Source organism: Lynx canadensis, chromosome C2 (genome assembly GCF_007474595.2).
Source record: "Lynx canadensis isolate LIC74 chromosome C2, mLynCan4.pri.v2, whole genome shotgun sequence".
Lineage (NCBI taxonomy): Eukaryota > Metazoa > Chordata > Mammalia > Carnivora > Felidae > Lynx > Lynx canadensis.
In genome coordinates this window covers 144961655-144984511 of record NC_044311.2, presented here as the reverse complement: position 1 = coordinate 144984511, position 22857 = coordinate 144961655, and the positions used below count along the sequence as shown (strand labels likewise).

Sequence of the window (22857 nt, the reverse complement as noted above, 5' to 3'; positions counted from 1 at the left end):
TCTAGTAGCATGATAGATAGTTCTCCATCTCCTCACTTTCATCCTGAAGGTGTCCTCAGGTCTAAAATGAGTCTCTTGTAGACAGGAAATAGATGGGTCTTGTTTTTTTATCCATTCTGGTACCCTATGTCTTTTGGTTGGAGCATTTGGTCCATTTACATGCAGTGTTAGTATAGAAAGATTGGATTTAGAGTCATTGTGATGTCTGTAGGTTTCATGCTTGTAGTGATGACTCTGGTACTTTGTCTCACAGGATCCCCCTTAGGATCTCTTGTAGGCCTGGTTTAGTGGTGATGAATTCCTTCAGTTTTTGTTTTTTTGGGAAGACCTTTATCTCTCCTTCTATTCTAAATGACAGATTTGCTGGATAAAGGATTCTCGGCTGCATATTTTTTCTGTTCATCACATTGCAGATTTCCTGCCATTCCTTTCTCGCCTGCCAGGTTTCAGTAGAGAGATCCATCACGAGTCTTATTGGTCTCTCTTTATAAGTTACAGCATGTTTATCCCTAGCTGCTTTCAGAATTTTCTCTTTATCCTTGTATTTTGCAGTTTCACTATGATATGTCATGCAGAACATCGATTCAAGTTACATCTGAAGGGAGTTCTCTGTGCCTCTTGGATTTCAATGCCTTTTTCCTTCCCCAAATCAGGGAAGTTCTCAGCTATGGTTTCTTCAAGTACACCTTCAGCACTTTACTCTCTCTCTTCCTCCTATGGAATCCCAATTATGCGTATATTATTGCGTTTTATCACATCACTTAGTTCTCTAATTCTTCCCTCATACTCCTGGATTTTTTTTATCTCTCTTTTTCTCAGCTTCCTCTTTTTCCATAATTTTATTTTCTAATTCACCTATTCTCTCCTCTGCCTCTTCAATCCGAGCTGTGGTTGTCTCCATTTTATTTTGCAGCTCATTTAAAGTATTTTTAGCTCCTCCTGACTGTTTCTTTGTCCCTTGATCTCTGCTGTCCTCTGTACTTTGTTCAAGCCCAGTGAATTAATTTTATGACTATTATTTTAAATTCATTTTGTTACATTGCTTAAATTGTCTTTGATCAGTTCGTTAGCTGTCGCTACTTCCTGGAGTTTCTTTTGAGGAGAATTCTTCCGTTTCATCATTTTGGATAGTCCCTGGAGTGGCGCGGAACTGCAGGACTCTTCCTCTGTGCTGTCTGGAATAACTTGTGTTGGTGGGCACAGCTGCAGTCAGACCTGATGTCTACCCCCAGCCCACTGCTGGGGCCACAGTCAGACTGGTGTGTACCTTATCTTCCCCTCTCCCAGAGGCAGGACTCACTGTGGAGTGGTGTGGCCCCTGTCTGGGCTACTTGAACACTGCCAGGCTTGTGGTGCTGTTTCTATGGGATCTGGCGTAGTATTAGCCGGGGGGGGGGGGTATCTGCAAGGTGCACAAGGGCGGGAGGGGCAAGCTCAGCTCCCTTTGTCTATGGTGGTCCACTTCAGAAGGGGCCCTGTGGCACCAGGTGGGAAGCACACCCGTTGGAGGGATGGATCCACAGAAGCACAGCATTGGGTGTTTGCGCAATGCAAGCAAGTTCAGTGACGGGAACCGGTTCCCTTTGGGATTTTGTCTGGGGGGTGGGCGAGTGAGATGGCGCTTCCCAGCACCTTTCTTCCCTGCCAAGCTGAGCTCTGTCCTCCGGGACTCAACAACTCTCCCTCCCATTGTCCTCTAGTCCTCCTGCTCTCAGAGCAGAACTTTTGACTTATAACATTCCAGATGTTAAGTCCCGCTAGCTGTCAGAACACACTCTGCCTTTGTTCTGTGTCAGAACACATTCCATCCTCTACTTTTGCAAGCCAGACTCGAGGGCTCTGCCTTCCTGGGCGAGCTGCCCCTCCACCACCCAGGCTCCCTCCCACCAGTCCCTGTAGTGCTCACCACCTGTCCGCCCTTCCTACCCTCTTCTGTGGCCTCTTGTCTACGCTTGGCTCCAGAGAATCCATTCTGCTAGTCTTCTGGCAGTTTTCTGGGATATTTAGGCTGATGTGGGTGGAATCTAAGTAATCAGCAGGATTCGGTGAGCCCAGTGTCTTCCTACGCCACCGTCTTCCAGAAAATCTCCCAAGCATTACTACTCTTATATGCATCTGATATAATGTCTTCTCCACCTAATTCTCATATCCCTAACACTCCAACACAAATCACACAGTATTGCAGAACCATGCCCTGGAAATCACACTGTAGGTAGAATGGATGTGGAGGGAAAAGACAAGGATGAGTAGGGATGGCACCTGTTGGGAGGTTGAGACAGAAGCCCAAGGGAAAGGAGGTGTGGCCTGATCACATAAAGGAGGCATGTGATGCAAGAGAGAGTTTCTGGTATTTCTGCGAAATTGGAAGCTGCCTCAGCTAAGGTGTAAAGAAGCAAGGAAAGGGTATGTTAGAAGAAATGCATGGTATCATATTATCTGAATTGGATGGATTTGCTAATATATATGTTGGCATAAATTGAGTTTGAATAAATTGATTTAAGTCACTTAATTGACAAATACTTTTCAATGTGTTTAAAGAGAACCATCCTACACACTGAATGCACAGTAGAAAAATTGCAGATGAATTTCCTACTCTCAGGGTGTTTACATTTTGTTGGTGTTAATAAATATTTTACAAATTAATTATGACAAATTTAGACACATAATTTGCTTGGAGAGAATAAAACAGCTTCCTGGGGAAGAGAATGAAGGTTCATTATCTATTGGAGAGATAGTTTGGGGTGGTACTTTGATTTTGGTGTCAAAAGAACTGATCAAGTTGAAAGAATGGCCAGAAAGGGCAGTACCAAACAGAAAGGAGAAGAGAAATTCATTGTGTGTTGGGTATGATCAATGGTGCCACAATTTTCAGTTGAAAAGAGGAAGGAGTAGGGCTTTAATGGTGTCCTTTAGTGTCTTCCCTGGTGCGTATACAAGAATGGGATGAGAAGCCCAGTCCTTTCTGAGTTTGAGAACGTTCGGTTTGTTGGGGTCTGACTTCAGTGTCCTTTCCTCAGGTGCCATTCCAGAGCTCTCACCTTTAGATCCTACAATAGAAAATGTATTTCAGACTCAAATTCAACCAGAAGTGAAAAACCAATCACTGACTCATATGCATGGCAAAGGTGACTGCACAAAGTCTGAGCGTGAGGATCCTAAGCCAGGACTCTAAACCATGTCAGATTCCAAGGAGGATGGTCTTGCCATCGAGGTCAGCCCTGGATGGAGGCTATGCCCCGTATATTAAGTGTTCTGCTGATTAAGAATTAAGCCTTCTCTCAAGGGATGGAATTATCACACATGGGATATTCTAAATCTGATGTGATGACTGAGTGTGCTCTGAGTTAGTCTAGGATGCGTACATCGTACAAACAGGGAAAAGAATTCTAATAATTACAGTTTGATGAAAACCTATTCATTGTTCCATTTTGTTCCTTGTCTTTGAAGGCTTTCTGAAGGAGGGAAGAATATAATCTATTAGGCACGTATATCATAATTTACATATCTAGTAAAGTTCTTGTTATTTATAAGGCATAGAAGAACATATGGAATAATGTGTTCACAAACAGACAACTATGTTTATTTATTTATTTATTTATTTATTTATTTATTTAATCAATCATTTGGATTTTTTTTCATTTATTTATTTATTTACTTTTTTTGAGAGGAAGAGTGTAAGCGTGGGAGGGGCAGAGTGAGAAAGAGACACAGAATCTGAATCAGGCTTCAGGCTCCAGGCTGTCAGCACAGAGCTCTACATGGGGCTCGAACTCACAAACTGTAAGACATCACCTGAGCTGAGGTTGGACACTTAACCAATGAGTCACCCGGGCACCCGCAGACAACTGTCTTTAAAGTGTGAAATTTGAGACTCTCTTGTTCCAAGAATATTGGAGATTTTCAGGTTGAATGGAATGAGAATATTGCATTAATATATTGAATTATTTTATAATTTCTAAATGGCACAGCAATATTTGAACACGGTTTTTTAAATGCATTTTTTAATTGGAGATATATTGATGGAATTCAAACTATGTGCCAGGCTGTACTTCATAGGGAAACAGGGTTGGACAGAATAAGAGATTATTTTTCTGCCATTATGGACCTGTATTCAGAAACCTGAATGGAAAGGTACTGGAAATAATGTAATAGAGCTAGAAAACTTTTCCAGTAGTTCAGGAGTATTGTGACAAGGAAGGGGGTATTAGAAAAGGAAAGTGTGTATTCAGGGATTTTGTGCATTAAAGATTATGGTTGTGAATTTCAATGTTGGTAGAAAAGTAGGGAAAATTAAGGTAAAGAACAATTGTACTGGGTATATTTTCCTTAAACTTCTTGTAAGGGATGAATCACAGCAGAGGGATCACATATCCCAGTCTAAAAAGTAGTAGGAAATACTGTCAACTGAAGGAAAAATGTCTACTACGGAAAGATCACAGGAAAGGTAATCAGCAGTTTTATGAAATTCCCAGGTGAAATCATTCAGTAAAAGACTGGTTGTCACACATTTCTTTGATGGGAAATTTTAGCGAGGAGTAGAAGGAATGATCTTCCTGAGTTTGTAGTGCCTTGCAGCTTAGATTTTTTAGTTGTCACAGTAAAAAGTAATCCAAATTTTGGATTTTGCCAGATTTGTAAAATGGTGATTGATGTAAAGTGTAGACAATGAAGACAAGCAGAAACATCCCAAGAAACAAACATACAAACAAAAAGAGGAGACACCTTCATTTCTTCCTTCCTTCCTTCCTTCCATCTTCCTTCCTTCCTTCCTTCCTTCCTTCCTTCCTTCCTTCCTTCCTTCCCTGATTTCTTTTGACTTTATGTCTGGCAATGGAATGATTGGATAAAGGGTTTAGTTGAGAAAAAAAAGGAAGGATTTGGAATTAGACACCAATAAAGAGAGAATATAGAGATGCGAGATTCAAATCATGGTTTCTAGATCTCAACACTATTGGCATTGTACAGCAGAAGTTCCAGTGTTGTTGGGCTTTGTTCTGATGGCTGGAATTAGCATCTTCCCTCGTTTATCACGCATGGAACTAGTAGGTATCTGCAGTAGGTATCTGGGTGTGAGCAGGCAGGTAAAAATTTGCAATGATTCCAGAAATATGATGGGAGTTATTTCCTTCCCTATGGGGTAGGTAGCTTAGGAAAGAGGAGAGATCAAGAGGATAAGATTTCGTTAAATGTCCCTCAACGATGATACATAAGGTAAATTAAATGACAACAAGTTGTGAAGCTGGGTACCAGTTTTATGTATGGCACATGATTCTAGTGAGAGAATTCTTTGGCAGACCAAATTAAAGTGCTGTTCTTTAAATATAACTGGAGACTCCAACAGAATGAAGTCACATTTCCCAAGACATTTATTGATTGTTGACAGTGAGTGGCATACCAGAAGTGCTTACATATTTGTTGGGTATGTCAGGGGATGAATGGTATGTTCTGCCAATTACTGACAGTATATAAAGGTCCAAGGCTAGTAGAAGACACACAGTTCACCACATCCTCTCGCAACCCACGTGAAATCTCTTCTCTTGACAAGATGTGTTGCAACTACGGCAACTCCTGTGGCTACGGCTGTGGCTATGGCCCCTATTACAGCTGGAGTTATGGACGTGGCTATGGATGTGGATATGGCTCCCGGTATGGCTGTGGCTCTGGTTGTGGATATGGCTGTGGATATGGCTCCTGCTGTGGCTACGGCCCCGGATATGGCTGTGGTTGTGGCTATGGCTCCGGCTGCTATGGTTACCAGCCATTTTGCTATAGAAGATGTTATTCTTCTTGCTGCTAGAACATCACCCCATTGTCCTCTAAATAAGACACATCTAATGAGAGGGCTGAATCAAGGATTCATACCTCACAGTTCTATATCCACGAAATTGCATGCTTCACAGAGGCTCTCGCCTCCAAGCAACATTTTAGAATGGCATCTTGTGCCTCAAGGCTGTGTGGTTTCATCTGACTCTTTTATAAATGTTGGTCTTTATTCCCCTATTCTGGATTCTGTCATCTGACTGTGGCAACTAGCCTAACACCCCACAGTTGGGCAAATTCCTTATTCTCAATTAAAATGATTCTTTGCTTCTAATAGATCTCTGTGTTCTTGCTTGTGAATTACTCCTTTTTTTGGAGTTATATGACTCCTCTTGAAAATCTAGGTGACAATATGTTTCATGAACATGAGGGCTCTTCCTTCATATAATGCAAAAGTTTCTTCTCTATGTGCATCAGAGAAAATGCCTTTTCTACCTGTGTCTTCCACCCCTCATGCCCAGGCCCTCACACCTCAACACAAATTACAGATATTTCAGAACTTTCATCTGGAAATCACACTCTATGTAAAATGGAGGTGGAGGGGAAAGGCAAGGAGGGATGTTACCTCTTTAGGAGGTTGTGACACATGCTCCAGGGAGAGGAGGTGTGGCCTGAGTACTTCAAGGATGAATGGAATGGAAGCGGGAGTTTCCACATTAATGAGAAATTAGAAATGCACTCAGGTGTCTAATGAACTAAGGAAAGGAAAATTTAGAAGAAAGATGTGGTATTGTATCATCTGTAATTTAATGGAAGTCCGGATGTATTTGTTGGCATATATTGAGAGTGAGGAAATTGATTTGTGAGTCTCTTAACTCACAAATAGTTTAGAATGTTTTTGAAAGGGAACTATCCTACACTCTGAAGATACAGGAGGAAAATTTGGAGTACTTTCTTGCTCTCAGAGTGTTGACACTCTCATGGCGATATTTAAAATTAAGTAGGAATTATTTGAAATTAATTTGGAGAGATCATCCCTATGGAGGCAATAAAACATCTTACTGGGGAAGAGATTGCAGGCTGAAGGATTGAGGAGATATTTCAAGGAGTATTTTGACATTTTGTGTCAAATGAACTGATGCCATTTGAAAGAAATACTGGAAAGAACAGTTGTAAGTATAAAGGGGAAAGAGAAATTCATGAAGGTTGGGGTTTGATTGGTGGTGCCACATATTGTAGTGGAAAAAAGGAAGGGATAGTTTGGGAGTTGCGAGCTTACTATTGTGTTGGGTTCTTACCAAAGTGTCTTTTCCTCATGTGCCTTCCAGAACTCTAATAGTTAGAGCGTACATCAGAAAAAAATGTCTTCAGACTCAATTTCTGCCAGCAGAAAAAATGACTCACTGTCTCATCTCCATGACAAAAGTCACTGAAGAAAGTCTGAGTCTGAGGACACTGGAGCTAAAAGCCTCCATCCACAACATGGCCAATTCTAAGGAAGATAACCATGCCATCAAGGTCAGCCCTGGCATGAGGTTATGCCCAGTATATTAAGAGTCCTGCTGTGGAAGAAACAGAGCTTCTGTCAAGGGTTTGAAGTTTTCAATATGGAACATTCTAAGTCTGTTCTGAGGACTGCCTGTGCTCTGGGTTAGTCAAGGGTGGGTAAATCCTACAGACAGGGGAAGGAATTCTAATAATTACAGTTTGTTAAAAATCTACTCATTGTTCCATTATGTTCCTTGTCTTTGAAGGCTTTCTGAAGTAGGGAAGAACATCATTAGTTAGGCGTGTATATCACAATTTACATATCCATAAAGGGTCGAAAATTTATTAGGTATATAAGATAACTTGCACATATGTGACAAGGTGTTCATAAATGGACAAGTATCCTCAAAATGTGATATTTGAGTCTCACTAGTTAAAAACTTTTGAGACTTTCAGGATGGAAAGAGTAGAATGGAATGAGAACATGGTGATAATATATTGAATTATCTTATAACTTCTAATGGCACACCAACATTTGAACACGATTTTGTTTTAATGCATTTCTTTACTGGGGAAATATTGCCTGAATTCAAATTATGTGCCAGGCTCTACTTCATCTGGAAAGAGGGGTGCACAGAAGAGGAGATTATGTTTCTGCCCTTATGGATCTGTATTCAGAAACCTGAATGGAAAGTTCAGGTTAGAAATACTGCAAGAAAGTTGGAAAACTTTTCCAATAGTTCAGGAGTATTGTGACAAGAAAGGGGGTGTTAGAAAAGCAAAGTGTGTATTCTAGGGATTTTGTGCATTAGAGTTTATAGCTGTGAATTTCAAGAATGGTAGAAAAGTAGAGAAAATTAAGCCAAAGAACAATTGTAGTGGGTATATTTTCCTTAAACTTCTGGTAAGGGATGAATTAGAGCAGAGTGATCAGATAGAGCAGTCTAAAAGTCGTAGGAAATACTGTCAACTGAAGGAAAAATGTCTAGAAAGGAAAGATCACAGGAAAGGAAATCAGCAGTGTTATGAAATTCCCAGGTGAAAGCATTGAGTAAAAGACTGGATGTCACACATTTCTTTGATGGGAAATTTTAGCGTGGAGTAGAAGGAATGATCTTCCTGAGTTTGTACTCCTGCAGCTTGCCTAGCAGCTTGGATTTTAGAGTTGTCACAGTAAAAGTAATACAAATTTGGATTCTGCCAGATTCATAAAATGGTGATTGATGTAGAGTAGACAACGAATATGAGCAGAAACATCCAAAGAAACAACATACAAACAAAAAACAGAGACACCTTTCTTTCTTCTTTCTTCTTTTCTTTCTTTTCTTTCTTTCTTCTTTCTTTCTTTCTTTCTTCTTTCTTTTCTTTCTTTCTTTCTTTTTCTTTCTTTCTTTCTCTATTTCTTTGTCTCTTTCTTTCTTTCATTCTTTCTAATTCCTTCCTTCCTTCCTTCCTTCCTTCCTTCCTTCCTTCCTTGTTTTCTTTTTGACTTTATGTCTGGCAATGGAATGATTGAATAATGGGTTTAGTTGAGAAAAAAAGGAAGAATTTGGAATTAGACACCAATAAAGAGAAAATATATAGATGTGAGGTTACAAACCAAGGTTTCTAGATCTCAACACTATTGGCATTGTACAGCAGAAGATTCAGTGTTGTTGGGCTTTGTTCTGTTGGCTGGAATTAGCATCTTCCCTCCTTTATCACACATGGAGCTAGTAGGTATCTGCAGTAGGTATCTGGGTGTGAGAAGGCAGACAAAAATTTGCAATGATTCCAGAAAGGAGATGGGAGTTATTTCCTTCCCTATGGGGACAGGTAGATAGCTTAGGAAAGAGGAGAGATCAAGAGGACAAAATTTTCCTAAATGTCCTTCAACGATGCTACATAAGGTAAATTAATTGACAACAAGTTGTGAAGGTGGGTACCAGTTTTACATATGGCCCATGATTCTAGTGAGAGAATTCTTTGGCAGAGCAAATTCAAATGTTGTTCTTTAAATATAACTGGAGACTCCAACAGAATGAAGTCACATTTCCCAAGACATTTATTGATTGTTGACAGTGAGTGGCATACCAGAAGTGCTTACATATTTGTTGGGTATGTCAGGGGATGAATGGTATGTTCTGCCAATTACTGACAGTATATAAAGGTCCAAGGCTAGTAGAAGACACACAGTTCACCACATCCTCTCGCAACCCATGTGAAATCTCTTCTCTTGACAAGATGTGTTGCAACTACGGCAACTCCTGTGGCTATGGCTGTGGCTATGGCTACGGCTGTGGCTATGGGCCCTATTATGGCTGTAGTTATGGACCTGGCTATGGCTGTGGATATGGCTGTGGATACGGCTCCTGCTGTGGCTATGGCACCAGATATGGCTGTGGCTGTGGCTATGGCTCTGGTTGCTATGGCTACCGGCCATTTTAGTATAGAAGATGTTATTCTTCTTGCTGCTAGAACATCAGTGTCCAAGAGACATTTGCTTCTGAAGTGGCACGGCTTAAGGGAGGGCTGATTCATTGATTTATACCCCAAGATTTCTATATCCAATGAATTGCATGCTTTCGGTAATTGTGACCTCTACTTAGCATTGGTATGAAGGCTTCCTGTGGCTGAAGGCTATGTGGTATCCTCTGACTATTTTCCAAATGTTTGTCTTTACTTCCCTAATCTGGGTTCTTTGTTGAGACTGTGGCAACATATCTAAAATCCCACAGGGAGGCAAATCCCTTATTCTCAATAAAAATGTTTCATTTTTTTCCTAAGTAATCTCTGTGTTCTTGCTAATGAATGACTCCTTTTTGAGGTGTATGGCATCTTTTGAAACTCGGGCAACAATATATTTCATGAACCTGGGTCTCTTCCTAGATATAATATAAACCTTTCTCCTCTATGTGCATCGGAGATAATGTCTTCTCCTATTTCTTGTATCCATAACACCGCAACATAAATCACACTGTGTAAGAACTATGTCCTTGACGTAACACTGTATCTAGAATGGATCTGAAGGCTGGAGGGGTAAGAAGAAGAGTTAGGACACCTCTTTGGGAAGTTGTGACACAAGCTCAAGGGGGAGGAAGTATGGCCTGAGTGCTTCGAGGATGAATGGGGTTGAAGAGAGAAATTTTGGGATTAATGAGAAATTGGGAGCCGCCTCTGTTGAGATGTAAGAAACTAAGGAAATGAGAAGCAAAAGAAAAACGTGATATTGTATTATCTGCATTTTGATGGAAGTGCAAATACATTTGTTGGCATATACTGAGTTTCAGTAAATTGATTTAATTCAATTAATTTCCAAATCATTTTGAATGTTTTTGAAAGGGAACTGTCATACACTCTGAAGGCACAGTAGAAAAATTATAGGTGAATTTCTTGCTGTCAGATGGTTTCATTCTAGTAGGTTAAAAAAAAAAGAATTAATTCAGATAAATTTAGAGAGATAATTCCTATGGTGTGAATAAAACAGCATCCTTGAGAAGACTGAAGTATTGCAGGGTTAGTTCAAGGATGTATTTTGACATTTTCTGTCACATGAACTGATGTCAGGTTCCAGAAATACTAGAAAGGACAGTTGTAAATGTAAAGTAGAAAGAGAAATACGTAAAGTTTTGGTATGATCAGTGGTGCCACGAGTTTTAGTACAAAAGAACAATGGCTAGTGTCTTAAATGGGCTTTCTAATGGAGCAGATATAAAATGTAATTAATAGTTCCAGTTGATTTTCTGAGTTTGAGTGCGTACTTCTTTGATGGATTCTGATTTCAGTGTGCTTCTCTCATGTGCCTTTCCAGACCTCTAACATTTAGATCTTACAACAAAAATTGTCTTTCAGACACAATTTCAACCAGCAGAATAAAAGACTCCCTGTCTCGTCTCCATGGCAAGGGTCACTGAACAAATTCTGGGTCTGAGAACCTTGGTTCTGGAGACTCCACAACTTGGCCAGTTCCAAGGAAGATGGCTCTGCCATCAAGGTCAGTCCTGGAGGGAAACCACGCCCAGGATATAATGTGTCTTACTGACGAGGAAAGAGATGTTCTTTCAAGAGCTGGACAATTCTCACAGATGGGACATCTGTAAGTCATTTTTGGGGACTGACTGTGTTCTGGATAAATCAGAGGTGAGAAAATTGTATACACAGGGAGAGTCAATTCCAATCATTACAGTTTGTTGAACATAGAACTTATGGTTTCAGGAGGTTCATTTTCATTGAACACTACCTGAAAGAGGGCAGAATAGTATTTATTAGGCACGTATCTCATACTTTCTATTTCTAGTAAGTAGTATTTCTATTTCATTTATTAGGCATGTGAGATAACTTGTATATCTGGAGAAATAACTTTGAAAACTAACAGTCATCTTCAAAAGGTGAAATTTGTACCTGTTTTAGCAATGAACATTTGGAACTTTCGGCTTGAATGAATTGAGAACATTATGACCTATATCCACATTCTTATAGATTCTAAGTGATACCAACGTTTGAACATGGTTTTGTTTTAATGTGTCTGTTTGTTATTGGCAGAAATATTGAGTTGAGATTATGTGCCAGGCACTATGCTTAGAACTAACCGATGATTCAAGGACACAAAGAAGAAAAGATTTTTTTTTTTTGCCATTAAACATCAGTGTCCCGAGCTCTTAATGGAAGTGTACAGAAATAAGGCAATAAAGATAGGAAGTGTTTTTCAGTAGTTTTTGGGCATTGTGACCAGAGATGGCTGTTTAAAAAGTATCATGTATTTCAGGGAACTCGTGCATTGGAATTTATGGTTTTGAATTTCAATAATGATGGAAAAGTAGGAAAATTAAAGGTAAAGAACATTTGTAAGGGGATATATATGTTTTAAATTTGTTGTTAGGGATGAAGCATAGTGGAGTGATCAGATAACACATAAGCAATATTAGAGAAAAAAAAACAGTAAAAATATTCTCAACCGAAGGAAAAATATCTAAAAATGAAACTTCTCAGGCAGAATATTGAGTTGTTAAAATTTGAGTATGGAGTAGAAGAAATGATACCTGAACTTGTACTCGTTTCCACCTAGGATTTCATTGTTGTTACAGTGAAAAATAGTTTAAATTTTGGAATCTGCCTGGATATGAGCATAGTGACCTGGACATTGAAGATAAGCAAAAACATCACAAACAAATAAACAACTCCCCCCCCCCCATATATATGGTGATGAAAGGGTTGGACTTTCAGTTTATTTGAGAAGGAGGGGAATCTTTGGACATAGACACGAGTAAAGAGAGAATCTCATTTATAGATGTGAGGCTATAAAGGTAGGTTTCTCAATCTCAGCACTTTTGACATTTGACATGAGGCACTTCAATGGTGTTGAGGGATTTTCTGTGTCATGAAATGGGCATCATCCCTAGCTTTTACCACACAGAGCGAGTAGGTATCTGCAGCAGGTATGTGGGTGCAAGAAGCCTGGTAAGATGTTGCAATGATTCCAGAAAGGAGAAGAATTTTTCTTTCCTTATGGACAGAGGTAGATGTTTTACGAGTGTGGAGAGATCAAGAAGGAGAAATATTTCCTAAAAACCCCTCAGCCTTCTTGTTAAATGATTGGAGATTGTGAACATGGATTTTGGTTTTACTTAGAGTCCATGATTCTACTGAGAAATGTTTTTTGGCAGAATGAAATAAAATGCTCTTCTTTAATAAACCTGGAGTCTCCTTAATAATGAGCTTACATTGCCCAAGACATTGTTGATTGTTGACAGTGACTGGCACAGCACAGTTGCTTACATATTTGTTGGGTAAGTCAGGGGATGAGTGACATGCTCTGCTAATTACTGACAGTATATAAGGGTCCAAAGCAAGTAGAAGACACGCACTTCACCACATCCTCCCACAACCCACGTGAATTCTCTTCTCTTGGCAAGATGTGTTGCAACTACTGCAACTCTTGTGGCTATGGCTGCGGATATGGCTATGGCTGTGGATGCGGTCCCTATTATGGCTGTGGTTATGGCCTCCGTTATGGCTGTGGCTATGGCTCAGGATATGGCTGTGGCTATGGCTCCTGCTGTGGCTATGGCACCGGATATGGCTGTGGCTATGGCTATGGCTCCAACTTCTGTGGCTACCGGCCATTTTTCTATAGAAGATGTTATTCCTCTTGCTGCTAGAACATCACTGTCCAAACCCCACTTGCTTCTGAAATGACACACTTAAGAGAAGGCTCATTCAAGGATCTATACCCCAAGATTTATATATCGGGAACATTGCATGTGTCATAGAAGATTTGACCTCCTGTAACATTTGTAATATGGCATCTTGTGGCTTGAGGCTATGGAGTATCATCTAACAGTTTTCCTAAAAGTGTTGGCTTTACTCCCTTAATATGGATTCTGTGTTGTGACTGTAGCAAGGATTTGAACATCCCACATTTGGGCAAATCGCTTATTCTCAATAAAGATGTTTCATTCCTTTTATCAAATGTCTCTAGTCTCTCTTGAGAAAGCCTCCTTTCCTTAGGTGTTATGGTCTCTCTTGAATATTGGACTGACAATACATTTCATGTACCCGGATCTCTTTCTTGATATCATACAAGCATTTCTTCTCTTTTTTTCCCATCCACCATTTTTTTAATTGGAAATTTATTGTCAAATTGGTTTTCCATACAACACCCAGTGTTCATCCCAAAAGTTGCCTTCCTCAATACCTATCACCCACCCTCCCCTCCCTCCTATCCCCCACCAACCCTCAAGTTTTTTCTCAATTTTTAAGAGTCTCTTATGCTCTGGCTCTCTCCCTCTCTAACCTCTTTTTTGTCTCTTCCCCTCCTCCATGGACTTCTGTTAAGTTTCTCAGGATCCACATAAGAGTGAAAACATATGGTATCTGTCTTTCTCTTATGACTTATTTCACTTAGCATAACACTCACTAGTTCCATCAATGTTGCTGCAAAAGGCCATATTTCATTCTTTCTCAAGGTCAAGTAGTATTCTATTGTGTATATAAACCACAATATCTTTATCCATTCGTCAGTTGATGAACATTTAGGCTCTTTCCATAATTTGGCTATTGTTGAGAGTGTTGCTATAAACATTGGGGTACAAGTGCCCCTCTGCATCAGCACTCCTGTATCCCTTGGGTAAATTCCTAGCAGTGTTATTGCTGGGTCATAGGGTAGGACTATTTCTAATTTTTTGAGGAACCTACGCACACTTTTCCAGAGCGGCTGCACTAGTTTGCATTCCCACCAATGGTGCAAGAGGGTTCCCATTTCTCCACTCTTCTCCAGCATCTATAGTCTGCTGATTTCTTAATTTTAGCCACTCTGACTGGAGTGATGTGATATCTAAGTGTGGTTTTGATTTGTATTTCCCTGATGAGGAGCGATGTTGAACATCTTTTCATGTGCCTGTTGGCCATCTGGATGTCTTCTTTAGCGAAGTGTCTATTCATGTTTTCTTCCTGTTTCTTCTCTGGATTATTTGTTTTTCGGGTGTGGAGTTTGGTGAGCTCTTTATAGATTTGGATCCTAGCCCTTTGTCTGATATGTCATTTGCAAATATCTTTTCCCATTCCGTTGGTTGCCTTTTAGTTTTGTTGAGTGTTTCCCTTGCAGTGCAGAAGCTTTTTATCTTCATGAGGTCCCAATAGTTCATTTTTGCTTTTAATTCCCTTGCCTTTGGAGATGTATCAAGTAAGAAATTACTGCGGCTGAGGTCAGAGAGCTCTTTTCCTGCTTTCTCCTCTAGGGTTTTGATGGTTTCCTGTCTCACATTCAGGTCCTTTATCCATTTTGAGTTTGTTTTTGTGAATGGTGAAAGAAAGTGGTCTAGTCTCATCCTTCTGCATGTTGCTGTCCAGTTCTCCCAGCACCATTTGTTAAAGAGACTGTCTTTTTTCCCATGGATATTCTTTCCTGCTTTGTCAAAGATTAGTTGGCCATACTTTTGTGGGTCTAGTTCTGGGGTTTCTATTCTATTCCATTGGTCTATGTGTCTGTTTTTTGTGCCAATACCATGCTGTCTTGATGATGACAGCTTTATAGTAGAGGCTAAAGTCTGGGATTGTGATGCCTCGTGCTTTGCTCTTTTTCTTCAAAATTACTTTGGCTATTTGGGGCCTTTTGTGGTTCCATACAAATTTTAGGATTGCTTGTTCTAGCTTTGAGAAGAATGCTGGTGCAATTTTGATTGGGATTGCATTGAATGTGTAGATAGCTTTGGGTAGTATTGACATTTTAACAATATCTATTCTTCCAATCCATGAGCACGGAATGTTTTTCCATTTCTTTATATCTTCTTCAATTTCCTTCATAAGCTTTCTATAGTTTTCAGCATACAGATCTGTTACATCTTTTGTTAGGTTTATTCCTAGGTATTTTATGCTTCTTGGTGCAATTGTGAATGGGATCAGTTTCTTTATTTGTCTTTCTGTTGCTTCATTATTAGTGTATAAGAATGCAACTGATTTCTGTACATTGATTTTGTATCCTGCAACTTTGCTGAATTCCTGTATCAGTTCTAGCAGACTTTTGGTGGAGTCTATTGGATTTTCCATGTATAATATCATGTCATCTGCAAAAAGTGAAAGCTTAACTTCATCTTTGCTAATTTTGATGTCTTTGATTTCCTTGTGTTGTCTGATTGCTGATGCTAGAACTTCCAACACTATGTTAAACAACAGCAGTGAGAGTGGACATCCCTGTCGTGTTCCTGATCTCAGGGAGAAAGCTCTCAGTTTTTCCCCACTGAGGATGATATTAGCTCTGGGTTTTCATAAATGGCTTTTATGATGTTTAAGAATGTTCCTTCTATCCCGACTTTCTCGAGGGTTTTTATTAAGTAGGGATGCTTTATTTTGTCAAATGCTTTTTCTGCATCGATTGACAGGACCATATGGTTCTTATCTTTCTTTTATTAATGTGATGTATCACATTGATTGATTTGCGAATATGGCACTAGCCCTGCAGGCCAGGAATGAATCCCACTTGATCGTGGTGAATAATACTTTCTATATGCTATTGAATGTGATTTGCTAGTATCTTGTTGAGAATTTTTGCACCCCTATTCATCAGGGATATTGGCCTGTAATTCTCCTTTTTTTCTGTGTCTCTGTCTGGTTTAGGAATCAAAGTAATACTCGCTTCATAGAATGAGTCTGGAAGTTTTCCTTCCCTTTATTTCTTGGAATAGCATAGAAGGATAGGTATTATCTCTGCTTTAAACGTCTGGTAGAACTCCCCTGGGAAGCCATCTGGTCCTGGACTCTTATTTGTTGGGAGATTTTTGATAACTGATTCAAGTTCTTCGCTGGTTATGGGTCTGTTCAAGCTTTCTATTTCCTCCTGATTGAGTTTTGGAAGAGTGTGGGTGTTTAGGAATCTGTCCATTTCTTCCAGGTTGTCCAATTTGTTGGCATGTAATTTTTCATAGTATTCCCTGAATTGTTTGTATCTCTGAGGGATTGGTTGTAATAATTCCATTTTCATTCATGATTTTATCTATTTGGGTCTTCTCCCTTTTCTTTCTGAGAAGTCTGCCTAGAGGTTTGTCAATTTTGTTTATTTTTTCAAAAAACCAACTCTTGGTTTCGTTGATCTGCTCTACAGTTTTTTTAGATTCTATATTGTTTATTTCTGCTCTGATCTTTATTATTTCTCTTCTTCTGCTGGGTTTAGGCTGCCTTTGCTGTTCTGCTTCTATTTCCTTTAGGTGTGCTGTTAGATTTTGTATTTGGGATTTTTCTTGTTTCTTGAGATAGGCCTGGATTGCAATGTATTTTCCTCTCAGGACTGCCTTCGCTGCATCCCAAAGCGTTTGGATATATTGTTTTCATTTTTGTTTGTTTCCATATATTTTTAAATTTCTTCTCTAATTGCCTGGTTGACCATTCATTCTTTAGTAGGGTGTTCTTTAACCTCCATGCTTTTGGAGGTTTTTCCAGACCTTTTCCTGTGGTTGATTTCAAGCTTCATAGCATTGTGGTCTGAAAGTATGCATGGTATAATTTCACTTCTTGTATACTTATGAAGGGCTGTTTTTGTGACCCAAGTATATGATCTATCTTGGAGAATGTTCCATGTGTACCGAGAAGAAAAGTATATTCGTTACTTTGGGATGCAGAGTTCTAAAATATATCTGTCAAGTCCATCTGAGCCAATGTATCATTCAGGGCCCTTGTTTCTTTATTGATCACTGTGTTAGATGAGATCTATCCATTTCTGTGAGTGGAGTGTTAAAGTCCCCTGCAATTACCACATTCTCTTATCCAATAAGGTTGCTTATGGTTTATGAGTAATTGTTTTATATATTTGGGGGGCTCCGGTATTCGGCGCATAGACATTTATAATTGTTAGCTCTTCCTGATGGATAGACCTTGTAATTACTATACAATGCCCTTCTTCATCTCTTGTTACAGCCTTTAATTAAAGTCTAGGTTTGTCTGATATAAGTATGGCTACTCCAGCTTTTCTTTTGGCTTCCAGTAGCATGATAATAGTTCTCCATCCCCTCACTCTCAATCTAAAGGTGTCTTCAGGTCTAAAAGAGTCTCTGTAGACCAGGAAATAGATGGGGGTCTTGTGTTTTTAATCCATTCTGATACCCTATGTCTTTTGGTTGGCACATATTAATCCATTTACATTCAGTGTTAAATTATAGAAAGATACGGGTTTAGAGTCATTGTGATGTCTGTATGTAGCGATGTCTCTGGTACTTTTTCTCACAGGATCCCCCTTAGGATCTCTTGTAGGCCTGGTTTAGTGGTGTGATGAATTCCTTCAGTTTTTTGTTTTTTTGGGGAAGACATTTATCTCTCCTTCCATTCTAAATGACAGACTGCTGGATAAGGATTCTCGGCTGCATATTTTTTCCGTCCAACACATTGAAGATCTTCTGCCAATCCTTTCTGGCCTGCCAAGTTTTCAAAAGAGAGATCAGTCACGAGTCTTATAGGTCTCCCTTTATATGTTAGGGCAAGTTTATCCCTTGCTGGTTTCAGAATTTTATCTTTATCCTTGCATTTTGCCAGTTTCACTATGATATGTCGTGCAGAAGATCGATTCAAGTTACATTCTGAAGGGAGTTCCTCTGTGCCCTCTTGGATTTCAATGCCTTTTTCCTTCCCCAGTTCAGGGAAGTTCTCAGCTATCATTTCTTCAAGTACCCCTTCAGCACCTTTCCCTCTTTTCTTCCTCCTCTGGGATACCCATTATGAGTATATTACTTCTTTTTAGTGTATCACTTAGTTTTCTAATTTCCCCCTCATACCTCTGGATTTTTTTTTTATTCTCTTTTTCTCAGCTTCCTCTTTTTCCCTAACTTTATCTTCTAGTTCACCTATTCTCTCCTCTGCCTCTTCAGTCTGAGCCGTGGATGTTTTCCATTTTATTTTCAATCTCATTTTAAAGCGGTTTTTTCAGCTCCTCCTGACTATTCCTTAGTCCCTTGATCTCTGTAGCAAGAGATTCTCTGCTGTCCTCTATTCTGTTTTCAAGCCCAGCGATTAATTTTATGACTATTATTCTAAATTCACTCTTTTGTTATATTATTTATATCTTTTTTGATCAGTTCATTAGCTATTGTTATTCCTGGAGATTCTTTTGAGGGAATTTTACCCTTTGGTCATTTTGGATAGTCCCTGGAGTGGTGCGGACCTGCAGGGCACTTCCCCTGTGCTGTGGTGTATAACTGGAGTTGGTGGGCAGGGCCGCAGTCAGACCTGATGTCTGCCCCCAGCCCAACGCTGGGGCCATAGTCAGACTGGTGAGTGCCTTCTCTTCCCTCTCCAAGGGTGGGATTCACTGCGGGGTGGCGTGGTCCATCTGGACTACTTGCACACTGTCAGGCTTGTGGTGCTGGGGATTCTAGCGTATTAGCTGGGGTGGGGTAGGCAAGGTGCACGGGGGCAGGAGAGGGGCAGGCTTAGCTCGCTTCTCCTTTAGCGTGATCCACTTCAGGAGGGGGCCCCTCTTCTGGGGGCCTCTCGTCTGCACTTGGGTCCGGAGACTCCGTTCTGCTAGTATTCTGGTGGTTTTCTGGGTTATTTAGCAGGTGTAGGTGGAATCTAAGTGATCAGCAGGATGCGCGGTGAGCCCAGATCCTCCTACACCACCATCTTCTTTGCTGGTCCGAGAATACTTTTGAATGTGTTTGAAAGAGAACCATCCTACACACTGAATACATAGTAGAAAAATGGCCAGAATGAATTTCCTACTCTAAGAGTGTTTACATTTTGTGGTGTTAATAAATATGTTACAAATTAATTATGACAAATTTAGACACTAATTTGCTTGGAGAGAATAAAACAGCTTCCTGGGGAGAGAGAATGAAGGTTCATTAAATATGGGAGTGTTAGTTCGGGGTGGTACTTTGCTTTTGGTTGTCAAACGAACTGATCAAGTTTAAAGAATGGCTAGAAAGGGCCGTCCAGTACTAAGGAGGAAAGGAGAAGGAAATTCATTATGTGTGGGTATGATCAATGGTGCCACAATTTCAGTTGAAAGAGGAAGAAGTAGGGCTTTAATGGTGTCCTTTAGTGTCTTCCCTGGTGTGTATACAAGAATGGGATGATTAGCCCAGTCCTTTCTGAGTTTGAGAACCTTCGGTTTGTTGGGGTCTGACTTCAGTGTCCTTTCCTCAGGTGCCATTCCAGAACTCTCACCTTTAGATCCTACCATAGAAAATGTATTTCAGACTCAAATTCAACCAGCAGTGAAAAAACCAGTCACTGACTCATATGCATGGCAAAGGTGACTGCACAAAGTCTGAGCGTGAGGATCCTAGAGCCAGGAGACTCTAAACCATGTCAAATTCCAAGGAGGATGGCCTTGCCATCAAGGTCAGCCCTGGATGGAGGCTATGCCCCATATATTAAGTGTCCTGCTGATGAAGAATTAAGCCTTCTCTCAAGGGATGGAATTATCACACATGGGATATTCTAAATCTGATGTGATGACTGAGTGTGCTGTGAGTTAGTCTAGGATGGGTACATCGTACAAACAGGGAAAAGAATTCTAATAATTACAGTTTGTTGAAAATCTATTCATTTTTCCATTATGTTCCTTGTCTTTGAAGGCTTCTGAAGGAGGGAAGAATATCATCAATTAGGCATGTATATTACAATTTACATACTAGTAAAATTCTTGTTATTTATAAGGCATAGAAGAACATATGGAAAAATGCATTCACAAACAGACTACTATATTTTTTTTTATTTATTTGAATTTTTTCTTTTTTCTTTTTTTTGAGAGACAGAGTGTCAGGGTGGGAAGGGCCAGAGTGAGAAAGAGCGACACAGAATCTGAATCAGGCTTCAGTCTTCCAGGCTGTCAGCACAGAGATCTACATGGGGCTCGAACTCACCAAACCATTAGACATCACCTGAGCTGAGGTTGGACACTTAACCAAATGAGCCACCCGGGAACCCCCTAGACAAACTATCTTCAAAGTGTGAAATTTGAGACTCTCTTAGTCCAAGAATATTGGGGATTTTCAGGTTGAATGGAATGAGATTATTGCGATAATATATTGAATTATTTTATAACTTCTAATGGCACACCAACATTTCAACACGGTTTTTTAAATGCATTTTTTTTTAATTGGAGAAATATTGAAGGAATTCAAATTATGTGCCAGGCTGTACTTCATAGGGAAACAGGGTTGCACAGAATAAAAGACTTTTTTTTCTTCCATTATGGGACTGTATTCAGAAACCTGAATGGAAAGGTATGGGATAATGTAATAGAGCTAGAAACTTTTCCAATAGTTCAGGAGTATTGTGACAAGAAAGGGGGTGTTAGAAAAGCAAAGTGTGTATTCAGGGATTTTGTGCATTAGAGATTAAGGTTGTGAATTTCAAGAATGGTAGAAAAGGGAAAATTAAGGTAAAGAACAATTGTAGTGGGTATATTTTCCTTAAACTTCTTGTAAGGGATGAATCACAGCAGAGGGACCACAATACCCCAGTCTATAAGTCGTAGGAAATACTGTCAACTGAAGGAAAAATGTCTACTAAGGAAAGATCACAGGAAAGGTAATCAGCAGTTTTATGAAATTCCCAGGTGAAAGTATTCAGTAAAAGACTAGATGTCACTCTTTTTTGATGGGAAATTTTAGCATGGAGTAGAAGGAATGATCTTCCTGAGTTTGTACTCCCTTCCAGGTTGAATTTTAAAGTTCACAGTAAAAAGTAATACAAATTTTGGATTCTGCCAGATTCATAAAATGGTGATTGATGTAAAGCGTAGAAACGAAGACAAGCAGAAACATCCCAAGAAACAACCATACAAACAAAAAACAGAGACACCTTCCTTCCTTCCTTCCTTCCTTCCTTCCTTCCTTCCTTCCTTCCTTCCTTCCTCCTTCCTTCTTTCCTTCCTTCCTTCTGACTTTCTTTTTTTTTCTTTCTTTCTTTCTTTCTTTCTTTCTTCCTTCCTTCCTTCCTTCCTTCCTTCCTCCTTCCTTCCCTTTTCTTTTGACTTTATGTCTGGCAATAGAATGATTGGATAAAGGGTTTAGTTGAGAAAAAAAGGAAGATTTGGAATTAGACACCAATAAAGAGAGAATATAGAGATGTGAGATTCAAACCAGTTTCTAGACTCAACACTATTGGCATTGTACAGCAGAAGTTCCAGTGTTGTTGGGCTTTGTTCTGATGCTGGAATTAGCATCTCCCTCGTTTATCACACATGGACTAGTAGGTATCTGCAGTAGGTATCTGGGTGTGAGCAGGCAGAAAAATTTGCAATGATTCCAGAAATGATGGGAGTTATTTCCTTCCCTATGGGGGGTAGTAGCTTAGGAAAGAGGAGAGATCAAGAGGAAAATTTCTAAATGTCCCTCAACGATGATACATAAGGTAAATTAAATGACAACAAGTTGTGAAGCTGGGTACCAGTTTTATGTATGGCCATGATTCTAGTGAGAGAATTCTTTGGCAGAGCAATTAAATGCTGTTCTTTAAATATAACTGGAGACTCAACAGAATGAAGTCACATTTCCCAGACTTTATTGATTGTTGACAGTGAGTGGCATACCAGAAGTGCTTACATATTTGTTGGGTATGTCAGGGGATGAATGGTATGTTCTGCCAATTACTGACAGTATATAAAGGTCCAAGGCTAGTAGAAGACACACAGTTCACCACATCCTCTCGCAACCCACGTGAAATCTCTTCTCTTGACAAGATGTGTTGCAACTACGGCAACTCCTGTGGCTCTGGCTGGCTACGGCTGTGGCTATGGCCCCTATTACAGCTGGAGTTATGGACTGGCTATGGATGTGGATATGGCTCCCGGTATGGCTGTGGCTCTGGTTGTGGATATGGCTCCTGCTGTGGCTACGGCCCCGGATATGGCTGTGGTTATGGCTATGGCTGGCTGCAATGGCTCCAGCTGCTATGGTTACCGGCCATTTTGCTATAGAAGATGTTATTCTTCTTGCTGCTAGAACATCACCCCATTGTCCTCTAAATAAGACACATCTAATGAGAGGGCTGAATCAAGGATTCATACCTCACAGTTCTATATCCACGCAATTGCATGCTTCACAGAGGCTCACACCTCCAAGCAACATTTCTAGAATGGCATCTTGTGCCTCAAGGCTGTGTGGTTCATCTGACTCTTTTTAAATGTTGGTTATTCCT

At 39.9% G+C, this 22857-nt stretch overlaps 2 protein-coding genes and 1 pseudogene across 2 annotated transcripts; all 3 read left to right on the top strand.

Moving 5' to 3' along the window:
• Nucleotides 1-5545: 5545 nt before the first annotated feature.
• Nucleotides 5546-5797, top strand: LOC115522957 (keratin-associated protein 21-1-like). Its single transcript, XM_030328498.1, has one exon. The coding sequence runs from the start codon at nt 5546-5548 to the stop codon at nt 5795-5797; it is 252 nt and encodes an 83-aa protein (XP_030184358.1).
• Nucleotides 5798-9471: 3674 nt separating this feature from the next.
• Nucleotides 9472-13385, top strand: LOC115522956 (keratin-associated protein 21-1-like). The gene is made up of 2 exons (XM_030328497.1): nt 9472-9650; nt 13211-13385. Exons 1-2 carry the CDS (start codon nt 9472-9474, stop codon nt 13383-13385), a joined length of 354 nt encoding a protein of 117 aa, XP_030184357.1.
• A 9014-nt stretch (nt 13386-22399) lies between these two features.
• Nucleotides 22400-22661, top strand: LOC115522955 (annotated as a pseudogene).
• Nucleotides 22662-22857: the final 196 nt, after the last annotated feature.

What these genes read in the sequence shown, in the direction of transcription:
- LOC115522957 (XM_030328498.1), top strand. Translation starts at nt 5,546, where the DNA reads ATGTGTTGCAACTACGGCAACTCCTGTGGCTACGGCTGTGGCTATGGC.
- LOC115522956 (XM_030328497.1), top strand. Translation starts at nt 9,472, where the DNA reads ATGTGTTGCAACTACGGCAACTCCTGTGGCTATGGCTGTGGCTATGGC. An exon ending in GGCTGTGGCTATGGCTCTGG is followed by an intron (nt 9,651 to 13,210) that starts TTGCTATGGCTA and finishes ATGCGGTCCCTA; the next exon opens with TTATGGCTGTGGTTATGGCC.